Source organism: Macrobrachium rosenbergii, chromosome 5, assembly GCF_040412425.1.
Source record: "Macrobrachium rosenbergii isolate ZJJX-2024 chromosome 5, ASM4041242v1, whole genome shotgun sequence".
NCBI lineage: Eukaryota > Metazoa > Arthropoda > Malacostraca > Decapoda > Palaemonidae > Macrobrachium > Macrobrachium rosenbergii.
In genome coordinates, this window is record NC_089745.1 from 46833865 (window position 1) to 46857576 (window position 23712).

General features: G+C 36.1%; 1 protein-coding gene across 1 annotated transcript; it reads left to right on the forward strand.

Annotated features, from left to right (window-relative positions):
• Window positions 1-375: 375 nt before the first annotated feature.
• LOC136838751 (ATP-binding cassette sub-family F member 1) lies at window positions 376-22762 on the forward strand. Its single transcript, XM_067104218.1, has 9 exons — window positions 376-1507; window positions 6490-6686; window positions 6904-7004; window positions 10427-10511; window positions 10959-11158; window positions 12251-12437; window positions 18681-18809; window positions 19487-19585; window positions 21791-22762. Exons 1-9 carry the CDS (start codon window positions 505-507, stop codon window positions 22637-22639), a joined length of 2850 nt encoding a protein of 949 aa, XP_066960319.1. The 5' UTR covers window positions 376-504; the 3' UTR covers window positions 22640-22762.
• Window positions 22763-23712: the final 950 nt, after the last annotated feature.

Here is a 23712-nt window from a genome sequence, read left to right on the forward strand (position 1 = left end):
CTTAAGGACATCTCTCAAAACACAGTACATCTTTCTTGAATATGACATACTTTTCGTAGTAACAATAAAAGATATCTAAACACTACGTCAGGGTGGAAGTCTATCTATATATTTCAGAATGTATTGCAAAATGACGCAATAATGTTGATGGCAATGTAAATGGTAATGACTAACGTAGTAGGGATGCGTTCATTATAATTATAAAAAATAATTTAATACTTTTTGTGAACAAAATTTGTGAGTAACGCTAATTTAATGTTTTATATATTTTATAACATATATATAAATAACAAAATAATATATTTTAAGAAAATAACACTAATTCTAAGTCTTAATATTGACACTGATTAAAATCTTCTGACAACACTTTAGTCGTAAGTAAAGCATACACTTTCCTTTCGCCGTCAAGGCACAAACCACCACCACCGTGTTTGTGCCCAGTGACCGAAAATCAGGTCATTGGCGTATTTAGTGTTAATATTTGTAGTGAAAGCGTAATTCCAAATGCCTCCCAAGAAAGGAAAGAAGGGCAAGAACAAGGATGACTGGGAGTCTGACCAAGAGGAGACGAAGACGAAGGCGAAGATAGTGGACAGCGATGACGAAAGTACTCCATCTGTCACTGCTAACCAGAAGAAAAACAAGAAAAAGAAAGGCAAGAATAAACATGAGGAAAGCGACGAGGAGGTAATAAGCACAACAGTGAACGATGAAGACGATGGGAAGAAAAAGGGAAAGAAAAAGAAAGGTGGAAAGGGGAAGAATGACTTGAGTGATGACGAGGTGTCCAACACCACTGTCACTACCCCAAAGCAGGTTGACAATTCGCAGAAGAAAGGGAAAGGGAAGAAGAAGGGTAAGAAAGATAACTGGAGTGATGATGACGATGACAAAGTCATCGACATTAACAAGATGAGTCACAGCGAGGACGAGTCTAAGCTCGAAGACAAGGCCCCTGGCAAGCAACCGAAGAAGAAAAAGGAAAAGAAGAAAAAGGGCAAGAAAGATGAAGACTGGGAAGAGGAGGAAGAGAAACTGGCAGAGAAGATGATCAATCTGCAGGTTGCAAGTGACGAGGAGGAGGAGGAGTTTGCGCCCAAAATCCAACAGAAGAATAAAAAGCAGAAACAGAAGAAATCAAAGAAGAAAGTTCAGGAGAGCTCAGAGGAAGAAGATCTGGATGACATGGGGGATGAAGAAGATGAGGAGGAAGAGGAAAAGGAGGTGGAAGTGAAGAAGGAGGTACAGCCCCCCAAGGAGGAGGTACCTGTCATTGAAGTTCCTCAGGAAAAAACGAACCAGAAGGAAGAAACTGAGAAAGATGAAAAAAAGAGCAAAGGAAAGGAAGAGTCCAAGAAGGGAAAAGAAAAGTCTCCCACTCCCGATTCAGAATCTACGGAAGTAGAAAATGAGGAGGAGCCTACCACATTAGACGATGAGGAAGATGATGAAGAGGAAGAGGAGGAAGAAAGTGAAGAGGCAAAACTCAAGCGGAAAAGGGCCGAAGGTTAGTATCTGAAAATGGCATTTTTTTTTAATAAAGGTTCAATATTATTTCAGTCATAGGCCTAGGCATCTCCCTAGGGTTGTATTCTAGCCTTATTACAAGTACTTTAGCTGAACAAGAATAGCCTACCTTAGTAGCTATGGTAAAATTTTACTTTAAACCATTATCACATTGTTGACATGAAAGTATATAATTTTCATGTGTTTTAATGTGTGAATTGAACCACTCTGACATTCATTTCATTTGCAAATGACTTAACTAACTTCCCCTAACCTAATCTAAGGTACCAAGTCCCTACCCTAGTGGACAATGGACGGATGGTCTCGTTTGTCACTTTTTCCTGAGTTGTATTTTAACAGAGATCTTTCACATTCACAATTGATCCCTGATCCCCTCTTCCTGCTGAGAGCAACTAGACATGCTGAACAGCTGCATCAATATGCAGTAAATGTTCATCTCTGTCGAACTTCTCAGTTTCAGAAGACCTTTATTCCTCACACTGTTGTACTGTACTGTGGAACAGCCTCCCAGAGGATGTCTTGCGGTTCGAACTTCAGACGTTCTAGTGAAGATGCAGTGCATTATTACCCTAATACAGTTTATCCTGTATTTTAATATTTTACTTAAATTTTTATTTATATCTACCAATTTGGTGATTTATATATCTGGTTTTCTAATAACTTTCTGTATTTTCCATTGCCTTCTTTTCTTTCATATGAACATCATATTCTTTGGAAGCTTGAATTTCAAATTACTGGTCCCTGTGGGCTTGTTCCATATGAGTATGGTTCATCTTCTGATTAATAATAATAATAATAATAATAATAATAATATTGTGTTGGTTAGGTCGTTTGCGAAACAAACAGAGCCATTCAAAATATACATGAAAACATGCAATAATTATATTTTTCAAGTCCAAAATGTGATAATGTTCTAAAGTAACAATAGGCCTATTATCTTGACTAAGTCTTGTGGTAGGAAAGTATTTTTTCTTTGCATTCAAATGAAAAATACTAGGCCCTGTTGCCTAGGATAGAAGTTGTTCAGTGTGTTTGATACCACCCAAGGCTCTTTACAGCTAACCCCCACCCACTGCACGCCAGTGATTGGCAAGCTCTCGAAAGGGGAGTGACATCACACTAATTAACAGTCCATATGATTACCAGTATGGATTTGACTTCATTCGGGAATGTTGAGTCCCGTGCATTAATGATGACACCACAGATTTTAGTTCCCAGAGTTGTGAAGTATGCAGTTGATACCTCTGATAAAAGATATATTAAGTTATATATATCATTATGAGGATCTTGGATCATTCTGTCTGTGCATCATTTTTTTTTTATATTTTGGTCATGCGCAGCCTAAATACACAAGCATCTTGGTTTTTTTAATTGGTGTTGGCCTACATAAGCGGTTCCACATAGACCACATTAATTGAAATGAAGCATAGACTTATGCAGCCAGTTCCTATATTCGGAAATTAATTCATCATAATCCTGCATGTCAAATGTTAATATCATTATAAGGTTAGGCCTTCGCATCAAATTCTTATATTTTGAGGCAATGACAGGGCATAGGCCTTCACGTCAGTCTTATATTTTGAGGCAATGACAGGCCATAGGCGTACGCATAAGTTTCTTATATTTTGAGGCAATGACAGAGCATATGCCTATGCGTCAATTTCTTATATTTTAAGGTAATGACAGGGCATAGGCCTACACGTCAGTTTTGTATATTTTGAGGCAGTGACAGGGCATAGGCCTACACATCAAATTCTTACATTTTGAGGCAATGACAGGATATAGGCCTACTCGTCAGTTTCTTATTGCAAACTATCTTCTACCCATATCTGTTAGAAATAGAGTAGCTTTTAATGAATATAGTAGCTTCAACTCCACAATATATAATGTATAGGCTATGCATACAGTGGAATGTATGCATACAAGCATGTGCACATACATATACTTGTATGCTTGTGTCAATGGTCATTGTAATTGTAATGCCACTTATACCATGGAGAATAAAAGTAAAACTTGTGGGCATGTACCCGACGGCGTACACAAACTGATCATAGGTTGCCTCAGCCTTACACACAGCTGTGGAACTGCTCTCAATAAATTATATAAAAAATATCTTTATGAAAGGGCTAACATATTAAATGTAAAGCTGCTGTAGCATTTCTATGAAAATGAAGGCATTGGTAGGAAGGCATCATAAGATACATGACAAAATAAAAAAAGAATAAATGAAAGCTGAAAAAGACATGTATGGGATGACCCAAGCCAGTGTGCGAGTAGTCCATGGTTCATTTGATTTGGGGGGCATTCTTGTAGATTACCCTGTTGGACAAAAGAATACATAAATGTCAGTAAATCTCTCTCTCTCTCTCTCTCTCTCTCTCTCTCTCTCTCTCTCTCTCTCTCTCTCTCTCTCTCTCTCTCTCTCTCTCTCTCTCTCTCTCTTTGTTGTTAGGAGAATATTCTAGCATAGACTATACTGTATTCATAAGATCTTGATTACAGTAAACCCCCCGTATTCGTGTTCTCATGGTTTGCGGACTCACTCGTTCGCGGGTTTCTCTGTGGAACATATCTAGCCATCATTCGCGGAAAATTCGCCCATTCGTGGTATTTTTCACTGAGAAATATTCACTAATTACTGTATTTTCGTATAATTTTCATGAATAAATGCACTTTTTGTGATAAAACTATTAAAATACTCAAGTATAAGCATTTTTACAGGGTTTTTCTTGGTTTAAGCTATCAAAATGGGCAGTTCTAAGCGTTTTTAGAGGGGTTTTAAGCATTCGCGGATTTGACCTATTCGGGGGGGTGTGTGGGACGCATCCCCCGCGAATACGGGGGTTCATTGTACTTTAAATTAAAACAAATAACTAAATTTCAGTTAACAATAGCAGGCAGATAATTCTTTACACAAGTATTTTATAAATAGGTCTATGTTTATTCTGAAATGTTAGGTAACCATATAAAAAGTGTTCAAAGACACTACAAGAACCATGACAGCAACAACAAAAACAAGAATAACCACAACAAGAACCACATTAAAACAGCTGAATATAAGATAGGCATATAATCCAAATGTCATCAGCTGCCTAAACTGACAAAAAGACATTGAGCATTATAGGTTTACAGTGCTCCCCCATTTTTACACGGGGATAGGTTCCCGAACCTACTGCAGAAATACCAAAATCCCCTCTAAAAATGCTTATAACTGGCTTATAACTGCTAAATACCTTGTATCCCTTAAACCAAAACACTTATAACTGCCTATTTAACCATTCCACTGTTTAATTAGATATTTCAAATGAAAATATACTTTAAATTATCATACTAAAACAATTTAATATTTCAAACAAAAAATACACCCCAAACTATCATCCCAGAACACCCAAAGTAACCTTACATTACAGTACTCTCCTTCTACTGTTAATCTTAATTAGGTTATATATGCACCCCAAAAATGCCTGTAACTGCCTATATTAACAGTTCATTGCCAACTTGACAGTTCAAACAAAAATATACTTCAAACTGTCATCCCAGAACACCCTAACATCATTTCAAAGTCATGTTGCAAAATTAAGTACCAACCTATAGCTGTTACAGTACTCTTAGTTATCCTCTGTCATTTAGACGCACGTTTTCTTTGGCCTTCGTAACTTTGCAAATCATTCTATGCATACTGTAATGCATTGGGTGTACATTTTACGTATATTGATACTTTCCTGTGTTGTAAGATGATTAACATAGAAAAACACAAAAATAAACAAATCCACCAAGTTCACGGTATGTCATTTTTAAAAAACTTATTACTGTATTTTGAAAGGAGATAATGTCCTAAAAAAAATCTCAGCAAATTATATCCAGTGTAACTTACAGTCCATCAAATTGTAACTTTAAGCTAAACATAGGCGTACTTTGGCTTTGTAGAGTGGTCACTGCTTGTCATTCCACCGAATGTGTACACGAATTCAATGAAATCAATTTATGATTATTAAAAAGTAAATTTTCTTGAACTCAGTATGAAATACCAGTACCAGCCAGCATAGCTCTATGACAGTCTGCATTTAAATTTAGAATGGCGAACACGCTTGTCAGTATCAGACGGTATTTATCATTGTCCTGTAATTCAAGTGTACTGATTTGAACGAAGACATTCCCTGTGAAACCTCTGTGGTCTGGTGAACCTCATTAACGAAAAACAACGTTCCAGCATCATGGAACATTCCTGACTTCCTTCTTATTATTATTTTTTTTTTTTTTTTTTTTTTTTTTTTGGGAGATGTGTATTATGATTTTATTTCAGGGATAATATAATGTTTCCTTTTGATAATCAGCAGAACTGAATTTAGTTCAGTAAGACAAAGATGAAAAGAACCACAGATTAACCAACTTTCTGAAACCATTGCCAACAGTCAGCTTCCAGGAATGGTCGTGATGTAAGCAGTGGGCGGGGCTTAGTTGCAAAGAACCATGGATTTTGCTCTAGTGGGTAAGAGATTTGCAGTAAGGAAGGTGATGCTCTGGTAATGGTGTGTGTTTAGGTAATTCAGGATGAATTTTTACCTGTTTCAGTTTTATCTGGGAACTACGTAATGCAGAATAGTTGTGCACAGTCCATTTTACTAGGCTTGCACAATGTCATGTTGGAGGCTTAGTGGTGTCAAAACCCCTGGCCAGGTAAGGGTATGATAACCCAGGATGGCTTAGGTTAGGATGCATCCTTGTTGAACTATGTCTTTGATCTGCTTTGAAGCAGGCTATGATCCGTGGGGATAGGCCTGATATGCACAACTCTGTTGTACTTTTGCCTTGATCTGTACACTACACAACATTGGGTATTTCAGTTGCTACCCTTTCTCATTTTTGCTGTGGGCATGGCTTAGCACAGATAATTTCATGTGGATCATGACCAGTACAAAAAGTGTCTTCTCTTTTATGTCAAATGTATGTTTTATTTTTCAGAGAGAGAGGCCCTGAAGAAGCTTTCCCATAAGGAGAGAAAGAAAATGAAGCAGAAATTAGAATATGAGAGGCAGATGGCCACCATGCTAGTAAAAGGTGGTCATGGCACCTCTGCCCTTGATGACACCTTTGCCGTTTCACAGGCAGAGAAGTCAGAGAAGCAGCAAAGTCAAATGGAAAATGCTGTCGATATAAAGGTCTGGATTTTGGCTACTGTTGTATTTAATAGGAATTATTATAACCAACTTTTGCTCATGATTCATAGTTCATATGTTCCTTCACTCTCAGGGACCATTGTAATCCATGCAATAGTGACCAGGATTTTGCTTTTACTCTCACTGGTCTCTTACTTTTGGAAAATTTACCCATGAAATTGATATTTAATTGACTTATTTTGTTTCTCTAAAATTTCAGATTGAAAACTTCAGCATTTCAGCAAAGGGTAAGGCCCTGTTTACTAATGCTTCCCTCCTCATTGCCAATGGTCGTAGATATGGCCTTGTTGGACCAAATGGGTGAGTAAGTTCTCATTTATATAGTATTTTGTATTTTAGCTTTATAGATAGGGCAAGAAGGAAATTGAAAGCTTGGTATTGATTAGTAATTGTGATCTTTAGTAAAGAGAAACAACAAAGTTGGAACTCATTTATAAATAGTGAAAAGAATATAGATCATGGCACTATTGGTAATGTGGTGTTTATTGTGCACTCTAGAGGAAGAATGTGTGTCTATTTCATCTGAAAGTGAGATGATGTTTGAGGTTATTTTTACAACCAGTAAAACATCCATTGTAGCTTTTGATGGAAGAAATGAGACTTGAAAAGGTGTTTCTTTATCATTATTTAGTTGTTTGTCATATTTAAGATATGATAACAAAAGATCTAAAGAGAAGAACATTGGTAGTCATAAGATTTGGAGGAAACCTCAGGGTAGTTCCCTGAGAGCTTTGTACTTAGTGTTATCTGCAGAATTAAAGGAGTGGTATTTGGACATTGTTAAAATTTAGACAGTGGAATAGAAAAGAAAGGATTAAAAATTCTAAGCAAATTTGATGTCTTTTTGGCAATAGTATATTATATCTGTTTAGACAGCACTGAAGATGTGACCTAAATAAATAACATAATGAAAGATAAAGGGAGACAGGAAAGTACTGACACTGCTTTATAACTAATTTTATAATGGTCCACCAGATTACAGGCAGTCCCCGGGTCACGGCTGTTTTGGTTTATGGCGTTTCGACTTTGTGGTGCTTGGCTCACAGTGCTGTTAACCCGATTTTTCAGTGCCATAAGTATTTTTGCAGTGCCGTTACCTGGTGCATGGCACTGTTACCTGGTTTATGGCACCGTAACCTAGTTTTATGGTACCTTAAGCACTATTTATTCCCATTATAATTATGATGTTCTGGTTTACAGCGATTTTCAGCTTATGGCGTGCCGCCAGGAACTGAACCTCCGCTGTAAACCAGGGACTGCCTGTATTTGATGAAATTTGAAGGCCAAGTTAGTAAGGTTGACATCCATTTTTATTGAGCTATATCAGCTGCCATTTGAAGCAAAGTGAAATATAAAATGGATTCTGACATGGAGCACAATAATGAATTTGAAACTACTGTAAGATGTTTAAGAGGATCAAAGAACATGCTACCACTGAAAGTAAACTTGCAAATACCTCATTAATGTGGGCTAATGTAGATGAAAGGAGCCAAAATGCAACAAAGATATTGGAGATTATTATTTTGAGCATATAACACGGAGGCTTTAGGCTTTTTAGTACGTTGCCCCTGAAACTAAGATTTTTAGCATATGGCACCTAGGCTTTAAGCGTTTCAGTAAGTTGCCCCCGAAACAAAAATTGGCAAAACCTAGAGATATTCAAGATTTTACTGTAAAGACATTTTCTGTATATTTAATGGAAAAATATATGCCATTAAGGAGTTATTATGGAAAAATTAACTGCAGCTGTGTCACTTAACGTTGTCGTTCCTATCACTCAGCCTCACTTTGCAGAGGTCCCATAAATTTATAGTAGAGTTGAAAAGTCTCCATTGGCAGGTGGGACTTTGCAAACATAAGTCAATCTATTGTATCTTAGAACGCATAGCATAGTACTTGTGCAACTATGTGTATAATGATGCAGTTAGTATTAATTATGTATGCAACTAGTTTTTTATTTACTGTACCTTATCTTTTTAATGCTGACATTCATTACTGTATTTAAAAATTGAAGTTTTAATGCAGTTTCATCTTGTATGTACATAGTAGCTTAAAAGGAAAACAATAATGTAAATAGGCGTATATATTACTACAGTATAGTATATATATATCTACAGTGAATACTTGACAGCATTTTTTACCTGTATATTACTACCTCATGTATTTACAGCACCATACTTTTTTATCGTAATGCAGTTTGAAGTATACTACAATATCTGTACTGTGAACAATTCAGACTGTAGGTTTGTGTTATACAAGCAGTGATCACAGTTTACAATTTGCCTTCACTGTTTATATACTGGAAATTTTTTCAGTGGTTGGAATTAGCAGCATTGAGCAGTATTCTACATTTTGTTTACATTATTTTATGATGTTTTTTGTTATTGTTTTGTTTCTATCGTAGAGTTATTTAAAACTTGAAAATTTTGTAAGAATATTTTGCAGGAATCAAGGTTACCCTAAATAAAGGGAATAGAAGGATAGTTTCATGCTGGAGGAGCAGACCTTGTAGGAGGGACATTTCTGATTCGTTGACAACACAATGGATTGTGAAGCTGGTATTGGTTGTGCAGTAAGAAATAGAGTGGCAAAAGGCTAGACGAATTAGCAGGATATCCCATTAGTAAACTTTGATACTGGTATAGGAGACCTGTACAACAAGAAAATTTAGGGAGATTCTGAAAACATGAGCACAAAACACATGAGATTCATGGCTAGAGTGGTTTAGGAAGACTCCATTACAAATGAGAAAGTTTCTGAAAGATGTGTAGTGTCAAGAAATGAGCTGTCCATCATATTAGTAGTAAATATGCAAGGAGGGGCCTGAAAATCAGAACCAGAAGACAGTTCAGGCCAATGATGCCCAAGATTGAAAAGGCTAGAGGTAACTTGCTGGATGTCTAATCCCATTAAGGAAAACTCAACAAGATTGTTAGTGATGGCTAGGACTTAAGTGGTTTTGAGATATGTTGGTTTTGTATTTTATTCTTATCTAAGTTTTATAGAAAGTATCATTAACTGAATAATAATTAAACTGTATTTTGTTTCTAACTTGACAAGGATGTAGAAAAAGCAAATGGAAACAAAGCAGTCAAAAAAGGAATTTTAATAAAAAATTCAGTACTGAGCAATGAGAGACTATTACTGAAAACTTCAAGAAAAAGTTGCAAATCTTAAAAAGGAGAATTTTCAAAAAGCAAAAGAAAAATTTAGGAAAAGGGAAAAGCAATTGGCTTAGGGTTAAAGAATATTTTCTGAAACACGTGGGCCACTAGAATTGAAATAATCTAGTGAATAAAATTACTTGATTGAAGTGTCATTTTCTCTTCTGAAATGGAAGAATTTGAGGTATCTCACTTGTCTTGTGTTTCATTTAGGACCCAGCTAATCTAAATCTACAACATCTTGAATGTCTAGCATTTGGCTTACTGTACACTAATGTCTTTCCAAACATAATATCCATTATGTGACACAAGTTAAAATGATTTCAGTCCAAAACCTCTTATGTTTTCTGTATGAAAAGTGTATAAACATCACTGAACTTCAGGTAGTCAATTTTGATGTGTACTCTGTCATGAAATTGAGAATATCATGGATGATCTTGGTGTGATTGAAAGATGTAATTAATTTGCCATTCTGATTTTCAGGTTATGGAGACACCTGAGAATAAGATTGTTGCATATTTAATTGCCTCCCTTGATTAATCCCTCTCTCTGTTTTAGTCATGGTAAAACTACGCTGCTTCGCCACATACAATCAAGAGCCCTTAACATTCCCCCTAATATAGATGTCTTATACTGTGAACAAGTAAGTTTTTAAAAACTTTAAAAGTTAGATATTTTTTAAATTGTATCTGTAATCGTGAAGGGGCCAGTTTTAGAGAAAAGTAGCCAGTTGCAATTTGTTACTGATAATATTTTTTCCCATTGGAATTAGAGTATTTTCTCTTGCTGTGGAGATTTTTGGTAAAATATGTAGATTAGATTGTCCCAAAATATTGTGAGAAAATATTTTTGTAATGATGCTTTTGTTTCCTTGCATTGCTTATATAAATCTGTGTTTGATGCACTGTATTCTACTTTTCCATTTAATCATTAATTAATCATTGTCATTACTACTACTGTACTGTATGTAACTTGGTCTGCTGAAAGCTTTTGTATATCAAGCAACTCCACATAGTCGTAAATTTGCATGGAAATAAATTTCATTCCCCCTTCCACTTTTTTCATTACATACCTACACTCCTTTTTGCAGGAAGTAATTGCTGATGACACTCCTGCCATAGATGTAGTCTTGAAAGCTGACGAGAAACGTAATAGTCTTATAAAAGAGAGGGATCAGCTCGAAGCAGATATGAAAAAGAAAAACAAAACAGTTGATATGGATCGTTTGCAGGATGTTTATGATGAACTCAAGGCCATTGGAGCTGACACAGCTGAGCCAAAAGCAAGGAGGTGAGAAGGGAACACATTGGAAATTTTTATACAAATATTTCATTGCTAAATTACGTTTCATATGTTTGTACATGTGGCAGGAATGTTTTATGGTAAGGCTGCATTATTTTTAGATTGCCGAAATATTTTATAATGGTTTAGTGGTATTATTAAGATTTTACTCTGATCTATTTTATAATGGTTTAGTGGTATTATTAAGATTTTACTCTGATCTAGGGTGTCTTCTTTGCTTCCCAGTAGTAACTTCTGGAATGATTTCCAGCATTTCATTGCAATTCATGTACTAATCTCCCAAAGATTACAACGATTCAATAAGCTTACTGTTGTAAGTGGAAATGAGTAATTTTTTTCTGCTTCACAGCCTTCCCCTTTTTAACATTCATGAAATACAAAATGCTTCCTTCCTATCTGCACCCACAATTGGAACTTTTGACCAAAGTATGGCAGTATATTTCATGGTAATTTCTGGGTTTTCCTCGTTTTACTTAGCCTTCAGTATCTTATATGGAAATCCAACTTCACTTCAGGTAATGCATATTGTGCTCAGTTTGCTTTAAGCATTTCATATAGAGAGTGACTATGCTTCTCAACTGTTGTGTTGCCATTAATCAAAAGCAGTTTGCCTTCTGAGGTATCTTGTGTTGTTGCGCTATGAGGCATTATACTTGTTTTACTAATGCTAACTTGGTAGGTTTTTTTTTTTCTTACTAAAATTAGGGTCATTGTTCTTCTCCAGTTTGACTGAAATGACAGTGAATAAAACACCCTTATCAATATGCTTTTATTAGACTTACTATGTTGAAATGAGCAGTACATGAGTTAAATGAAGGGAATTTTGTCTCAATTGTAATGAATTACAATTCCTTTCTACAATTTGAATTGCCCGTAGTCCTGTGAATTCTGTTTGTTCAGCAGTTTTCTTTGTTATCTAGAAGACCAAAATTAATAAACTTGAACCTGTTGAAAGTCTGTGATCAGCTAAAGTTTATCTTTGGAGACATCAAATGCTGTGTTTGTATACAGCACGAAGGTTTGTGGCTTTCATGTTTTATATTTTATATGTTTTTTATATGCTTATATTTTTTTCATCAGAATTCTTGCTGGTCTTGGCTTCACAAAAGAGATGCAGGGTAGAGCCACAAAGAATTTCTCTGGTGGATGGAGAATGAGGGTGTCATTAGCCAGAGCTCTGTTCATGGAACCTACGCTTCTCATGCTTGATGAACCTACAAATCATCTTGATCTTAATGCTGTTATTTGGTTAGATAATTACTTACAGGTATGTTATTACGGCTATTTTTGCCTTGGACTGTTTCATATTGATCTGTAATCAACTAACACTTTAATTATTAGAGTTTTAGTGTAAACATAGTGTATAAATTCCTGTGGTCTAGTTAATTTATTTATGCTACAATTAACAAATATTTTCTGATGCAATCCATATTGATTGCATGCCTATACATTATGTTATGCAGAGATTCAAAGTGATGATTAACAGTCTCCACAAATACTATATTAATACAAGCTATTTCTGGATTCAGTAATAAACTGTCTATATATTACTAGGAACCTATAGGAATAGCCTGAGAAGTAAAAGGTGTAGCAGAAACAAGAAATAGGATATGTTACAGCTATTAAAAAAGTTTAAATTACTCAACTATAGCATATGAATTTTAAAGCAGTCAAGGAAGTATTGTAGATTTGCATTTTTTCATCACTTCAGATTTAATTGTACATGTTAATAATAAAAGGGCTGAAATACATAGTGTACCTCAAGCAATTCAGGGAGACTTGTGGCTTTTTTTCCTCCAAGTCTCCTGTTGGTGTGTGATCCATTGTTTTTCACTTGCAGTGACTATAAGTGCTATATGAAGTTCTTCAAAATTATAATTATAAAAATACTCTTGTTTAGTAATTTTAGAGTTCATTGCAAGAATCATATGAAGCTGATAAAAATGTTAGAATATGTGAGATCTATTGGCCATTTTTGCAAATTATGAAACTGATAAAAATGTTAAGGTATGTTGGAGCTGTTGGCTGTTTCTGCAAATTGTGTTCTTGTATTACTCAAGTCATTATTTTTCAACATAGAACTTTTTAATGGCATAAGGATTTTGATAGTAAACTTAAACTCATCAAGGGATGAAGTTATGTAGAAAAAACTTGGTTTTCAAGTAGTTTTGTCAGATTTTCATACTGGTCACAATGGTTTGACTCATGGGTTTTGAACAAATACCTTGCAGGACCTAACGTAAGAGTGTACATGGAGAAAGCAAGTCAACCCCGAAAGGTGGACAAATTGTTATACCTATTATTATGTTTTTATATTACTATTGTTGTTGTTATAATTATTATTCAAAAGGCAAACCCCTATTCATATGGAACAAGCCTACAGGAGTCATTGACTTGAAATTTAATCTTTCAAAGAGTATAGTGTTCATTTGAAAGAAGTTACAGAGGATAGTAGGAATTACAGAAAGAGATCAGTTATTAGAAAAAAGATAATAAATTAATGTATAGAAATATAAATAGAATTCAAGGTGAATTTTTTTAGGGTAGTAATACATTCCATCTTCGAGTTAATTTTTGAGGTTCTAATTGCACAATATCCTCAGGGAGACTGTTCCTCAGTCCAGTGGTTTGAGGAATAAAAGGCCTCTGGAACAGAAGCTCAACAGCATGGTACATTTATTGTGTGTTGGTGCTGCTGTTCAGCATATCTGTTCTGTCTCGAAAGGAAAAGAGGATCAGAGGTCAATTGTGATAGCAAAAGTTCTTTATTAGAAAAAATTGACAGACAAGTGACCATCCATTGATGGTCCAAGCCATAACTGCTAGTGTTACTAAACAGAATCCTACCACCACGAACCACTCTTATCTGAAAGAGATAGACCTCTTGCAGAAGCAGACATCCACACTGGAGAACAGTATTCTTCTGCAATAAAGGAAGGACAAATGTCCTACAACTGGTTGCTTTTATTTCATCACTTATAAATACTTGAGGCATTACATATGATACTGTACCCAACTTCTGTAAGGCATTACATATGATACTGTACTTAACTTCTGTGTGGCATTTGCTGACACTTTCAGTAGATGTTTCGCAAAAGTAAGATTTGAGTCCAATGTTATATCAATTTCAGTCAAAGTTTCAGACTCATTCACCAGAGTCCCATCCACTTGAAGGGGAGGATAGGGTGGAAAACCAGTATGAAATCTAGTAATTAGTGGTTTTGTTTTACTAGAGTTCAGTCTCATACCCCACCAACTGCACCATTCACTGATCCGCTCCATGTCGTGATTGAGATTAGTGGCAGCTTCACTTCTCATAAGCAGAGAATACTACATCCACTAGTTTTGCTTCATCAGCATACTGAACAATCTTGGTGTCCAAGCCAACATCATCATCACTTGTATATACTAAAACTAATATTTAACCAAGAACACTACTTTATGGAACACCGGACACGATAGGTCTTGATTCACTAAAGGTCCTATGAACAGTGGTTTACTACTGCCTACTTGTAAAGAAATCTTAAAGTAATCCCAAAAAACACACCAACTCCAAGTTGGTGGGTATGTTTTGGGATTACTTTAAGATTTTGAAGTTTTTAAATAACTGCCTTATGATTTACAAATCTAAAGTAGCACTAAAATGTCATTGAACTACTCTGCACTCATTTCAACCAATAGCAAATGTAAAGTGTTGGGCACACATTTATTAAATTATGATAAAATCTTCAGCATTTTAAAACTTTTCCATTCAGTAGGTCTGTAAAGAGGGTTTTATATAATGTTTTAGGCCATCCCTATAGAGTTCAGAATTAGGACTGGTGTTCATTGGCTGGAGAGTAGACCGAGATCTCAAAGATGGGGATGGTTTAGACTTGATGAGAAGCAGTGAGGTTAATTAACCTGAAAAATAGTTTTGGAAGTTATAGGACAAAGACCAGTAATTATGCCCAGAAAATCTTATAAAACAGGTTTTGACGTAGGGAAAACCTATTTTTGGTAGCCACTGTGAGTCGTCAAAGAAGCCACTGAAATTTCCCTTCTGAATCCAAAGATCTAGGGAACAGTGTTCTGTTTTACATGAGAGAGATACTTCATGAGAATCTTGCCTTTCCTGTGCTGTAATCATGTATTGAGGGGACCCTGATAGGGCCCACTCAATCCCATCTGAAGTTTCTGTACCCCCTAGTGGGTAGCAATATATCCTGGACTTATATACTGCCAGGCAGTGGTGATACGACTGCCTTGGCTCAGTCAGTTCATGTAGACTTCCATAATAGGAAAATTCTGCTTGCTGTACTTTCTATAGGCCTACTGCCAGGCAGTGATGGTACAACTGCCTTAGCTCAGTCAGTTCATGCAGGCTTCCCTGATAGGAAAGTTCCACTTGCTGTACTTTCTATAGAGGCAGTCCCCAGTTAACGGTTGGGGTTCTGTCCCTGACCGATTGCCACCGACCGAAAATTGGTGATAATAGCGCAGAAAACCCTGCTTACTGGCGCCATTCTTGGCGCCTAAATCCCCACTCAATGGCGTTGTTAACCGGAGATTGGTGCCAAAATCCCCCCACTTAATGGCGCAGGTTAACCGAAGATTGACGGCGAAAATCTGGTTAACGACATTGCTAGCCAAGCGCTGTAACACCCAAACGCCATTAACTGATGCCGCCGGTAAGCAGGGACTGCCTGTACTGCCAGGCATTGATGATACAACTGCCTTGGCTCATCTGTTCTTGCAGGCTTCCCTAATAGGGAATTAAGCTTGCTGTACTTTTTATACTGCCAGGCAGTGATAATATGACTGCCTTGGCTGAATCAGGCCATGCAAGCTTCCCTGATGGGAAAATTCTGCATGCTGTACTTTCTATACTGCCAGGCAGTGATGATACAACTGCCTTAGCTCGTCAGTTCATGCAGGCTTCCCTAATAGGGAATTCTGCTTGCTGTACTTTTTATACTGCCAGGTTAATGACATTGTTAGACAAGAGCCGTAGCACCGAAACGCCATTAACTGATGCCACCAGTAAGTGGGGACTGCCTGTACCGCCAGGCAGTGATAATACAACTGCCTTGACTGATCTGTTCATGCAGGCATCCCTAATAGGGAATTCAGCTTGCTGTACTTTTTATACTGCCAGGCAGTGATAATATGACTGCCTTGGCTGAATCAGGTCATGCAAGCTTCCCTGATGGGAAAGTTCTGCTTGCTGTACTTTCTGTACTGCCAGGCAGTGATGATATGACTGCCTTGACTCAATCAGATCATGCAAGCTTCCCTGGTGGGAAAATTCTGCTTGCAGTACTTTCTGTACTGCCAGGCAGTGGTGATATAGCTGCCTTGCTTATCAGTTCTTGCAATCTTACCTGATGGGAAAATTCCACTTGCAGTACTTTCAAAATTCCAGGAGGAAATGATGAACAGTGTCAAGGATGACCCCAAGAGAGTGTAACTCCCTTGATGCCTCATTCTTATGGTCCCCTGAGGCTCCATAAGACAGACCAATCAATCACAAAGAGTTCTCTTATAGTTAGTCTCGGCCGGTATAGTTCTCGTTGGCGCAGTGATGGAATATAAAGGACTCAGGACAGGAGGGCTCTTTCTCTTGTCCTTCAACGATTACCTAGTCTCTGTGTCATACTCACACACCTGTGACAAGTCACCGGCCTCTTCATTACACGCCAGGTCTGTGCAAGATAAATGCTCACCCTAGTCCCATGCCTTTTCGTCAGGGAAAGTGGGCTGGTTTGAGGACTAACGGCGGCTACCAAAAACTGGTTTTTCCTATGTCAAAACCTGTTTTTTCATAGTGTAGCCGCTTTTCATCTTCAAAGGAGCTTACAAAAGAAATTGACAGGTAATGAAATGGCTTAGCTCCTAATAAATAAATCCCAACAACAGTCTGAGGTATAGTAACAGGTTATTGACCATTTTCTTTATTTCGGATACCCATAGATTTTGGCAATAAAGAACAGGGAACAACGCACAAACCAATACTTATTATTCTTTTGGTTCAAAAGTGGCTTACCTAATTATGTTGGGTCTGGCTACGGTATTATTGTGCCATTCCCAGTAAAAATCTCAGCATGACCACAACTCTAATGGCAATAGTCTTTTAGGAATTTTCATTCAAGTAAAGTTACAAGTTATCAACAGTTTCTTTATTCCGGATATCCATTCGGGTCTGGCAATAAAGAACAGAAGAAATTTGAACCTAAACGTATTGTCTGTTTTGTTTCTACAGTGACTTGCCTAATTATGTAGGGTCTGGCTGCAGTATTATTGCACCCTCACCAGTTCAAGAATACAGTCTATAATAACCACTCTGTACACTCGAAGACTTCTTAAAAGGGAACATTTCCGAAGAAAGTTAACGATGTACTCACCTTTTTTATGTCGTACAACGCAGAAAAGGTGTGAGTGTCTGCCTTTAATGAAGGCCATTAAAATAATTCTCAGCCCATGGAGAGAGAGTGCTTTGTTTGGTGCTAAGGTGTAGGAAAATAGGACCATCTGGGATATTTGCCATGACATCTAGGTAAACCTTAAATGCTTGAACCAGGCATAATATTTTTTATGAAATACTGAGTTCCTTTATCAGAAAAGGGGATTTTTCATTTAAAAAGGTCCTCATTCTTGGCCGGGAATGATAGGCCAGGAGACTAACAGCAAATTATAACTAGGTGTATGAGTGGTAAATTGTTGTCTTTGTCTGGATTTCAACGGGGATCCAGACAAATGATTCAACTTTTTCTTTTATCATTCTGTTCCCATGACCTAGGTTTTTTGGTGAGACTCCTATCTCTGTCTGGGCAGACTGTGCAGCCTCTCAATCCTCTAGTTTAATGTTGAGAAATTTTACATATCATACCCATTTCCCTATCCAGTACCTCTGAATTTCTCTTAGGAATTGTGGATAGCATCTCTGTGATGATGCTCAGTAGCAAGTTAGTCCTCAAAGGAGTGGTCTAGACTAGGTTAGAATATGGTCAGAAAATGCACAAATGAGAGAGAATTCATTTCATATTTAACTCCATAAGGAAAAGGTAGACATAAAAAACATTTGATAGGGGTGTGATTAAACCATGTAATTATAATCACTGATAGTGATGCGGTTAAACCATATAATGATTGTCACTGTTAGTGATTGTGTACTGTCATTCTTATTTACATTGGTTCTGATTGTATAATTTTTTTCAATTTATTTATACAGAATAAAAATCTTCAGAACAGATTTGATACGTGTGCCAATGTTTGCAGTTTGATACTCAGACTGGTGAATGATTAAAGATAGATTTGACTGTCTGTGAAAATGAACTTTCAAAAGTATGTTCTGCTCTGCAAATTAGTACAAGGATATGATGGAAAAGCTTAATTTACATGCTTAGCAACCTTGGAACTGTTGTTTGCAATATGTCTGTTGGGAAATGTTGGGCAATCATATACTGTAATGTTATCACATTCCTTGCTTTATTTTTCCTTTTCAGAAGTTGATTTGCTCTCTTTCTTTCAGGGTTGGAAGAAGACACTGTTAGTTGTTTCCCACGACCAATCTTTTCTTGACAATGTTTGTACTGATATCATTCATTTAGACCAGTGTAAGCTCTTCTATTATAAGGGAAATTATTCTATGTTTAAAAAGGTATGTATAAATTTGGCTTATTTTGTGTTTTCATTTATTGTATGCTTTTGATTTAATTTACAGGATTTTCTCAATAATTTAATTACAGACTGTTGTCATTTTGTCTAATCCAGTGTTTTTTGTTTTTTATTTATTAAAAACAATAGTTTGTTACCTTGCTGGTGTACAGAGGTAAGGGGAATTTATTTTTAGGTATGTTTTTGTATTGCAGAATTTTCTAGTCACTTGGTATCACACTTCCTTGGTTATTTTAATTGTACATTTTAGTACAGTACTGCTGTTATGAGTAGGTGTATATAAATTGTGTTAATGATGTGCACTTCAATTTCACATGAATTTTTCATATATATTCTCCTTAGTTGCATCCTAACTTTGATAGTTCTGTGAAGTATTCATTATGAAAGGGTTAATAGTCCTTTTTGAGACTTGGGTTTTATGTGCTGTATTTATTGTTTCTTTAGGAAGCATATTTGCAATTGCATTAGGTGTTGGAAACTTGATTAGAATGTAATTGGTGGTTTTATTTTAAAGGCCATTTCCAGTGTCTTTGATAGATTAAGTGTTGAAAATTTTTCTTTTTGTGCCCAATCTTTCAAATTTTTTTAAACCAAAATTTATTTCTTGTCTGTTGAATGTTCCATATAGGCATGATTCATTCTATTATTTCTCTGTTGTAGATGTTGGTCCAGAAACGTAGGGAACAATTAAAGGCTTATGAAAAGCAGGAAAAGAAAATAAAGGAGATGAAAGCTTCAGGAGCCACCAAGAAGCAAGCTGTAAGTACCTTGATGACTTCTTTTTAACAACTGCTTGAGGAAATATGTTAGAAAACTTTTTCCTCAAGTGAAAAGGAAGCTTATGCTTAATAGAAAAGTAAAATAACGCAGAAGGTATTAAGAGTCTTCATTAATGAGGTTTCCACACTTGGTGGGTATTATTTATTTGGGATGAATCTTACCTACTGTTAAAGTTAGCTTATATCTCTGCGCAGATAGCAAGGAGATACAAGCTATCTTAAACAGTAGGTAAGTATCTAAATAATAAATTTTATCATGAAAATTTTTATTTTCTCAAGGATCTGACAAGAATGTTGTAAAGTAATCAAGCATCTCAAGAATTACAATTTTACTGCTAATACTGGGAGTTGGAGTGGTGTTGAACAGTGTTTAATCTTTTAAATGAAACCTGAAATCCTGTATGTAAAATTCCAGTCTTGTAATCATTGATGCAGTTCATCATACCCCTTTGTTTTAACATATGATTCACTTTATTTATATACTGGGTAAACATGATTTAATTTGAGAAGATTTATTATCATTAGCTTTTATGATGAAAATTGCTCAGGAAGAGACCATAGTGCTAGGAAGTGGACTGAAATTTAGGTAGCATGCCAAGTGGTTGGATAGGGAAAGGTTTTAAATACTTAAGTGAGTTTTTCATGTTTTGTTAATTACTGTATATACTCGTGTAACACGCAATCTCGAGTATTGTGCGACCCCCAAATTTTCACCCTTAAAAAATTATTTTATCATTTATCTCGTGTATCATGCGAGTTTCTGTTTTGAGAGACCAAATTACAATAGACTAACCTCTTTTCCTCCATCTCTGTATCTATCCCATCTTCTACAGTAGTTAAGTAAGTTGAAAAAGTAAAAGAATGATAAAAGTATTGTTAGGTAAAAGAGAATGATAAAAGTATTGTTAGTGACTGTTCTTGTTGCATAAATGCTTACAGCCATAAACGCGTACAGCCATAAACAACTGAACAAGAAACAGTTGTTTTGCTATGAACAGCTGAATTGGATAGCGACAGCTGTTTTGCTATGAACAACTGAATTGGATAGCAACAGCTGTTTTGCTTGCATTTCAACCAATGTACGATAGTAAAACTTTACTATAGTTATGTTACAAATGACATTAAGTAGAACAGGGTTGACATATTTTTACATTATACCCTTTTTTCGCTATGGAGAAAAGATTGGTGAGGAAATATACTGCTAAATTTAAGCTGCAAGTTGCAGCTGAAGCTGAGAAAACAATGTTCAAGCTGCTAATGACTGTAAATTATCGTGCATCAGCAACATGGATGAAACTCGGGTACACTTCAATATGCCATCAAACTTGATGGTAACTAAATTAGAGAAAAAGTATTTTAATCAAAACTACTGGGCATGACAGAACACATTTTAGTGCTGTTATCTTGCCAATAAGAGTAAATATGTAAAGCTCGTATTAGGATGAAGACAAGTGAAAATGGCGAACAGAATCTGTTCAACATTTTTTTACACAAAAAAATCATGCCCCACAGCCATCTATTAACGGAAAAAATAACTAAATTTAGTTCACAGCGAGATGTATTTAAGTCTTATTTCGACTGAAAAACACTTTGTATAACGAAAAATAACCTTGTCCCATATAAATAGAGTACCTAGAGATTCATTTATGCTAACCAGAAGCAAGAAAATTGCCCTGAATTGCGTTAAATACAGCAAAATAAACTTGAATCATAATTGCCCTTGGCTGATTTCCAAACCAAAATATTGATTGTTATGTTTGTATTTTATAAGACAGTAGTAATATGAGAATGCATACACTATTGTTGGATACAGTGAAGCAAAGCATAACTTTTTAAAAGATCCATGGAAAAAATGTATATTCGTTACATTTGTATTTTAAAATGCGGTACTAATATGTGAATATTACGCTAATTTTATATCTTGTGTATGATGTGAACTCCTTAAAATTAGCTTCAAAATTAGGTCTTCAGAAGTCTCATGATGTTCGAGGGTCATGATATGCGAGTATATATGGTATTCACTTGTAATGGTTAAATTGTAATATCGAAATGGTAGGGATCTGAAGGTAAATGAAGGGTAGCTGTTGGTTTTCAAATGTTAGGTTCAGCTGCTGTCAAAATAGGTGAGTAGTCTTTAAAAATATTTGTTTATCAAATACCATGCATTCCATTTTACTTTATACAGGAAAAGAAGACCAAGGAAGCTCTTACTAGGAAACAAGAAAAGAATCGTGCTAAGAACAAGAAGGATGAAGATGAAGATGGCCCTATGGAACTGTTGCTCCGGCCACAGGAGTATATTGTCAAGTTCAACTTCCCTGAACCACCACCTCTTCAGCCTCCAATTCTTGGACTGTACAACGTTACATTTTCGTATGAAGGTCATAAGCCTCTTTTTAAGAAAGTTGACTTTGGTATTGACATGGAGAGCCGTATCGCAATTGTGGGTCCTAATGGCGTGGGAAAATCCACATTCTTGAAATTACTTGTTGGGGAGCTGACCCCCACAGAAGGTGAAGTTCGTAAGAATCACCGTTTGAAGATTGGACGATATGACCAGCATTCCGGTGAGCATTTAACTGCTGAAGAATCTCCATCAGAATACTTAATGAGACTTTTCAACTTACAGTATGAGAAAGCTAGAAAATCCCTTGGTACATTTGGTCTGGCTTCTCATGCCCATACTATCAAAAATAAAGATCTCTCTGGAGGTCAAAAAGCCCGTGTTGCTCTAGCTGAACTATGCTTGTCGTCTCCTGATGTACTGATTCTCGATGAACCTACCAACAACTTAGACATTGAAAGTATTGATGCCTTGGCAGAAGCCATTTCAGAATATAAGGGTGGTGTTATCATAGTTTCCCACGATGAACGCTTAATCCGTGAAACAGACTGTACTTTGTGGGTCATTGAAGAACAGACAATTAATGAAATAGAAGGTGACTTTGATGATTATCGTAAAGAGTTGTTGGAGGAACTTGGTGAAGAAATCAATAATCCTAGCATTGCAGCGCACAATGCTGCTGACCTGTAAGTCTATGTGTTGTTTAAGATTTGTTTGTATAGGACTTGAAGATTTTAATCATGCAGTATGCTTAGCCTTGACAATTTTTAAACAACTTGGAGTTTAATCTGGAAATAAATTTGCTTATTTTGATTTATATGTGTTGCTCTGTAACCTTTCCCAATTTGGGTAACTATAACACTTATATTAGGCAGTGTTGGTAATGAAACTTACTGCCAGTGATTAGTTTTTTATTATGATTAGTTTTTTATTAAGTTGCACAGGGCTGTAACAGCCTTCATTCACATTGAAGACCATGTGCTTGGCTATGCTGTATAGTTGTCTTGCCAGTGTGATTTAGGAGTACTTTTCCATGTGGAAGAAACGCAGTTCTTGAAACAGACCTTTAAGTTCAGAGTAGATGTCTGTTATTCAACACCGCTTTGTTGAATGATGAGGTTGAAAGTTCAAACATAAATTTATTTTGGGTGAATCCTAATAAATATTAAGTCCATTTGGTGAGTTACACATTGAATGAGTTGTTACAGGACTTTATTTCATATGTGGTTTTGAACAGGTTTTAAATTCTTTCCTACCATTCTTGAACGTCTTATTGCCTGGTAGATTATTCCTGTGCAAAATGCATTAATGTACTTCTGTTGCTACATTACTAGGCTACAAAATTTCACTCTAATGCAGGTAGTAGGCGAAGACATATGGTCTTCGCCTACTACTTGAGTGTCATAAACAAGACATAAAATGAAAGTTTCATCTCTGTTAGCCTTACACAAATGCAAATATGATGCTCCACCACCTTCAGAGCTACCAAGTATAATTTTTATCTTCCCATCAATCCACCTACTTGGCCAGGGAATTATGGTACCAAACCTGCATTTAATTTGTTTGGCACTCACTTTCTACCACTTAGCAGACTTTGGATGCCTATAGTTTTACTCCCATGCACCATTGTGTAACACTTATTACTAGCCTTGTCTTAGCTGAGTGTTAGCAGCTACCTTATCATTTAAGTCATATATAACCAAATGCATAAATTTTCCATCTAAAAAATAAGTGGCACCAAGCTATGTACCTTACAATTACTG

Coding starts and splice junctions, on each gene's coding strand:
- LOC136838751 (XM_067104218.1), top strand. CDS start 505: ATGCCTCCCAAGAAAGGAAAGAAGGGCAAGAACAAGGATGACTGGGAG. Junction 1,508..6,489: donor CAAGCGGAAAAGGGCCGAAG/GTTAGTATCTGA, acceptor TTTATTTTTCAG/AGAGAGAGGCCCTGAAGAAG. Junction 10,512..10,958: donor ATGTCTTATACTGTGAACAA/GTAAGTTTTTAA, acceptor TCCTTTTTGCAG/GAAGTAATTGCTGATGACAC.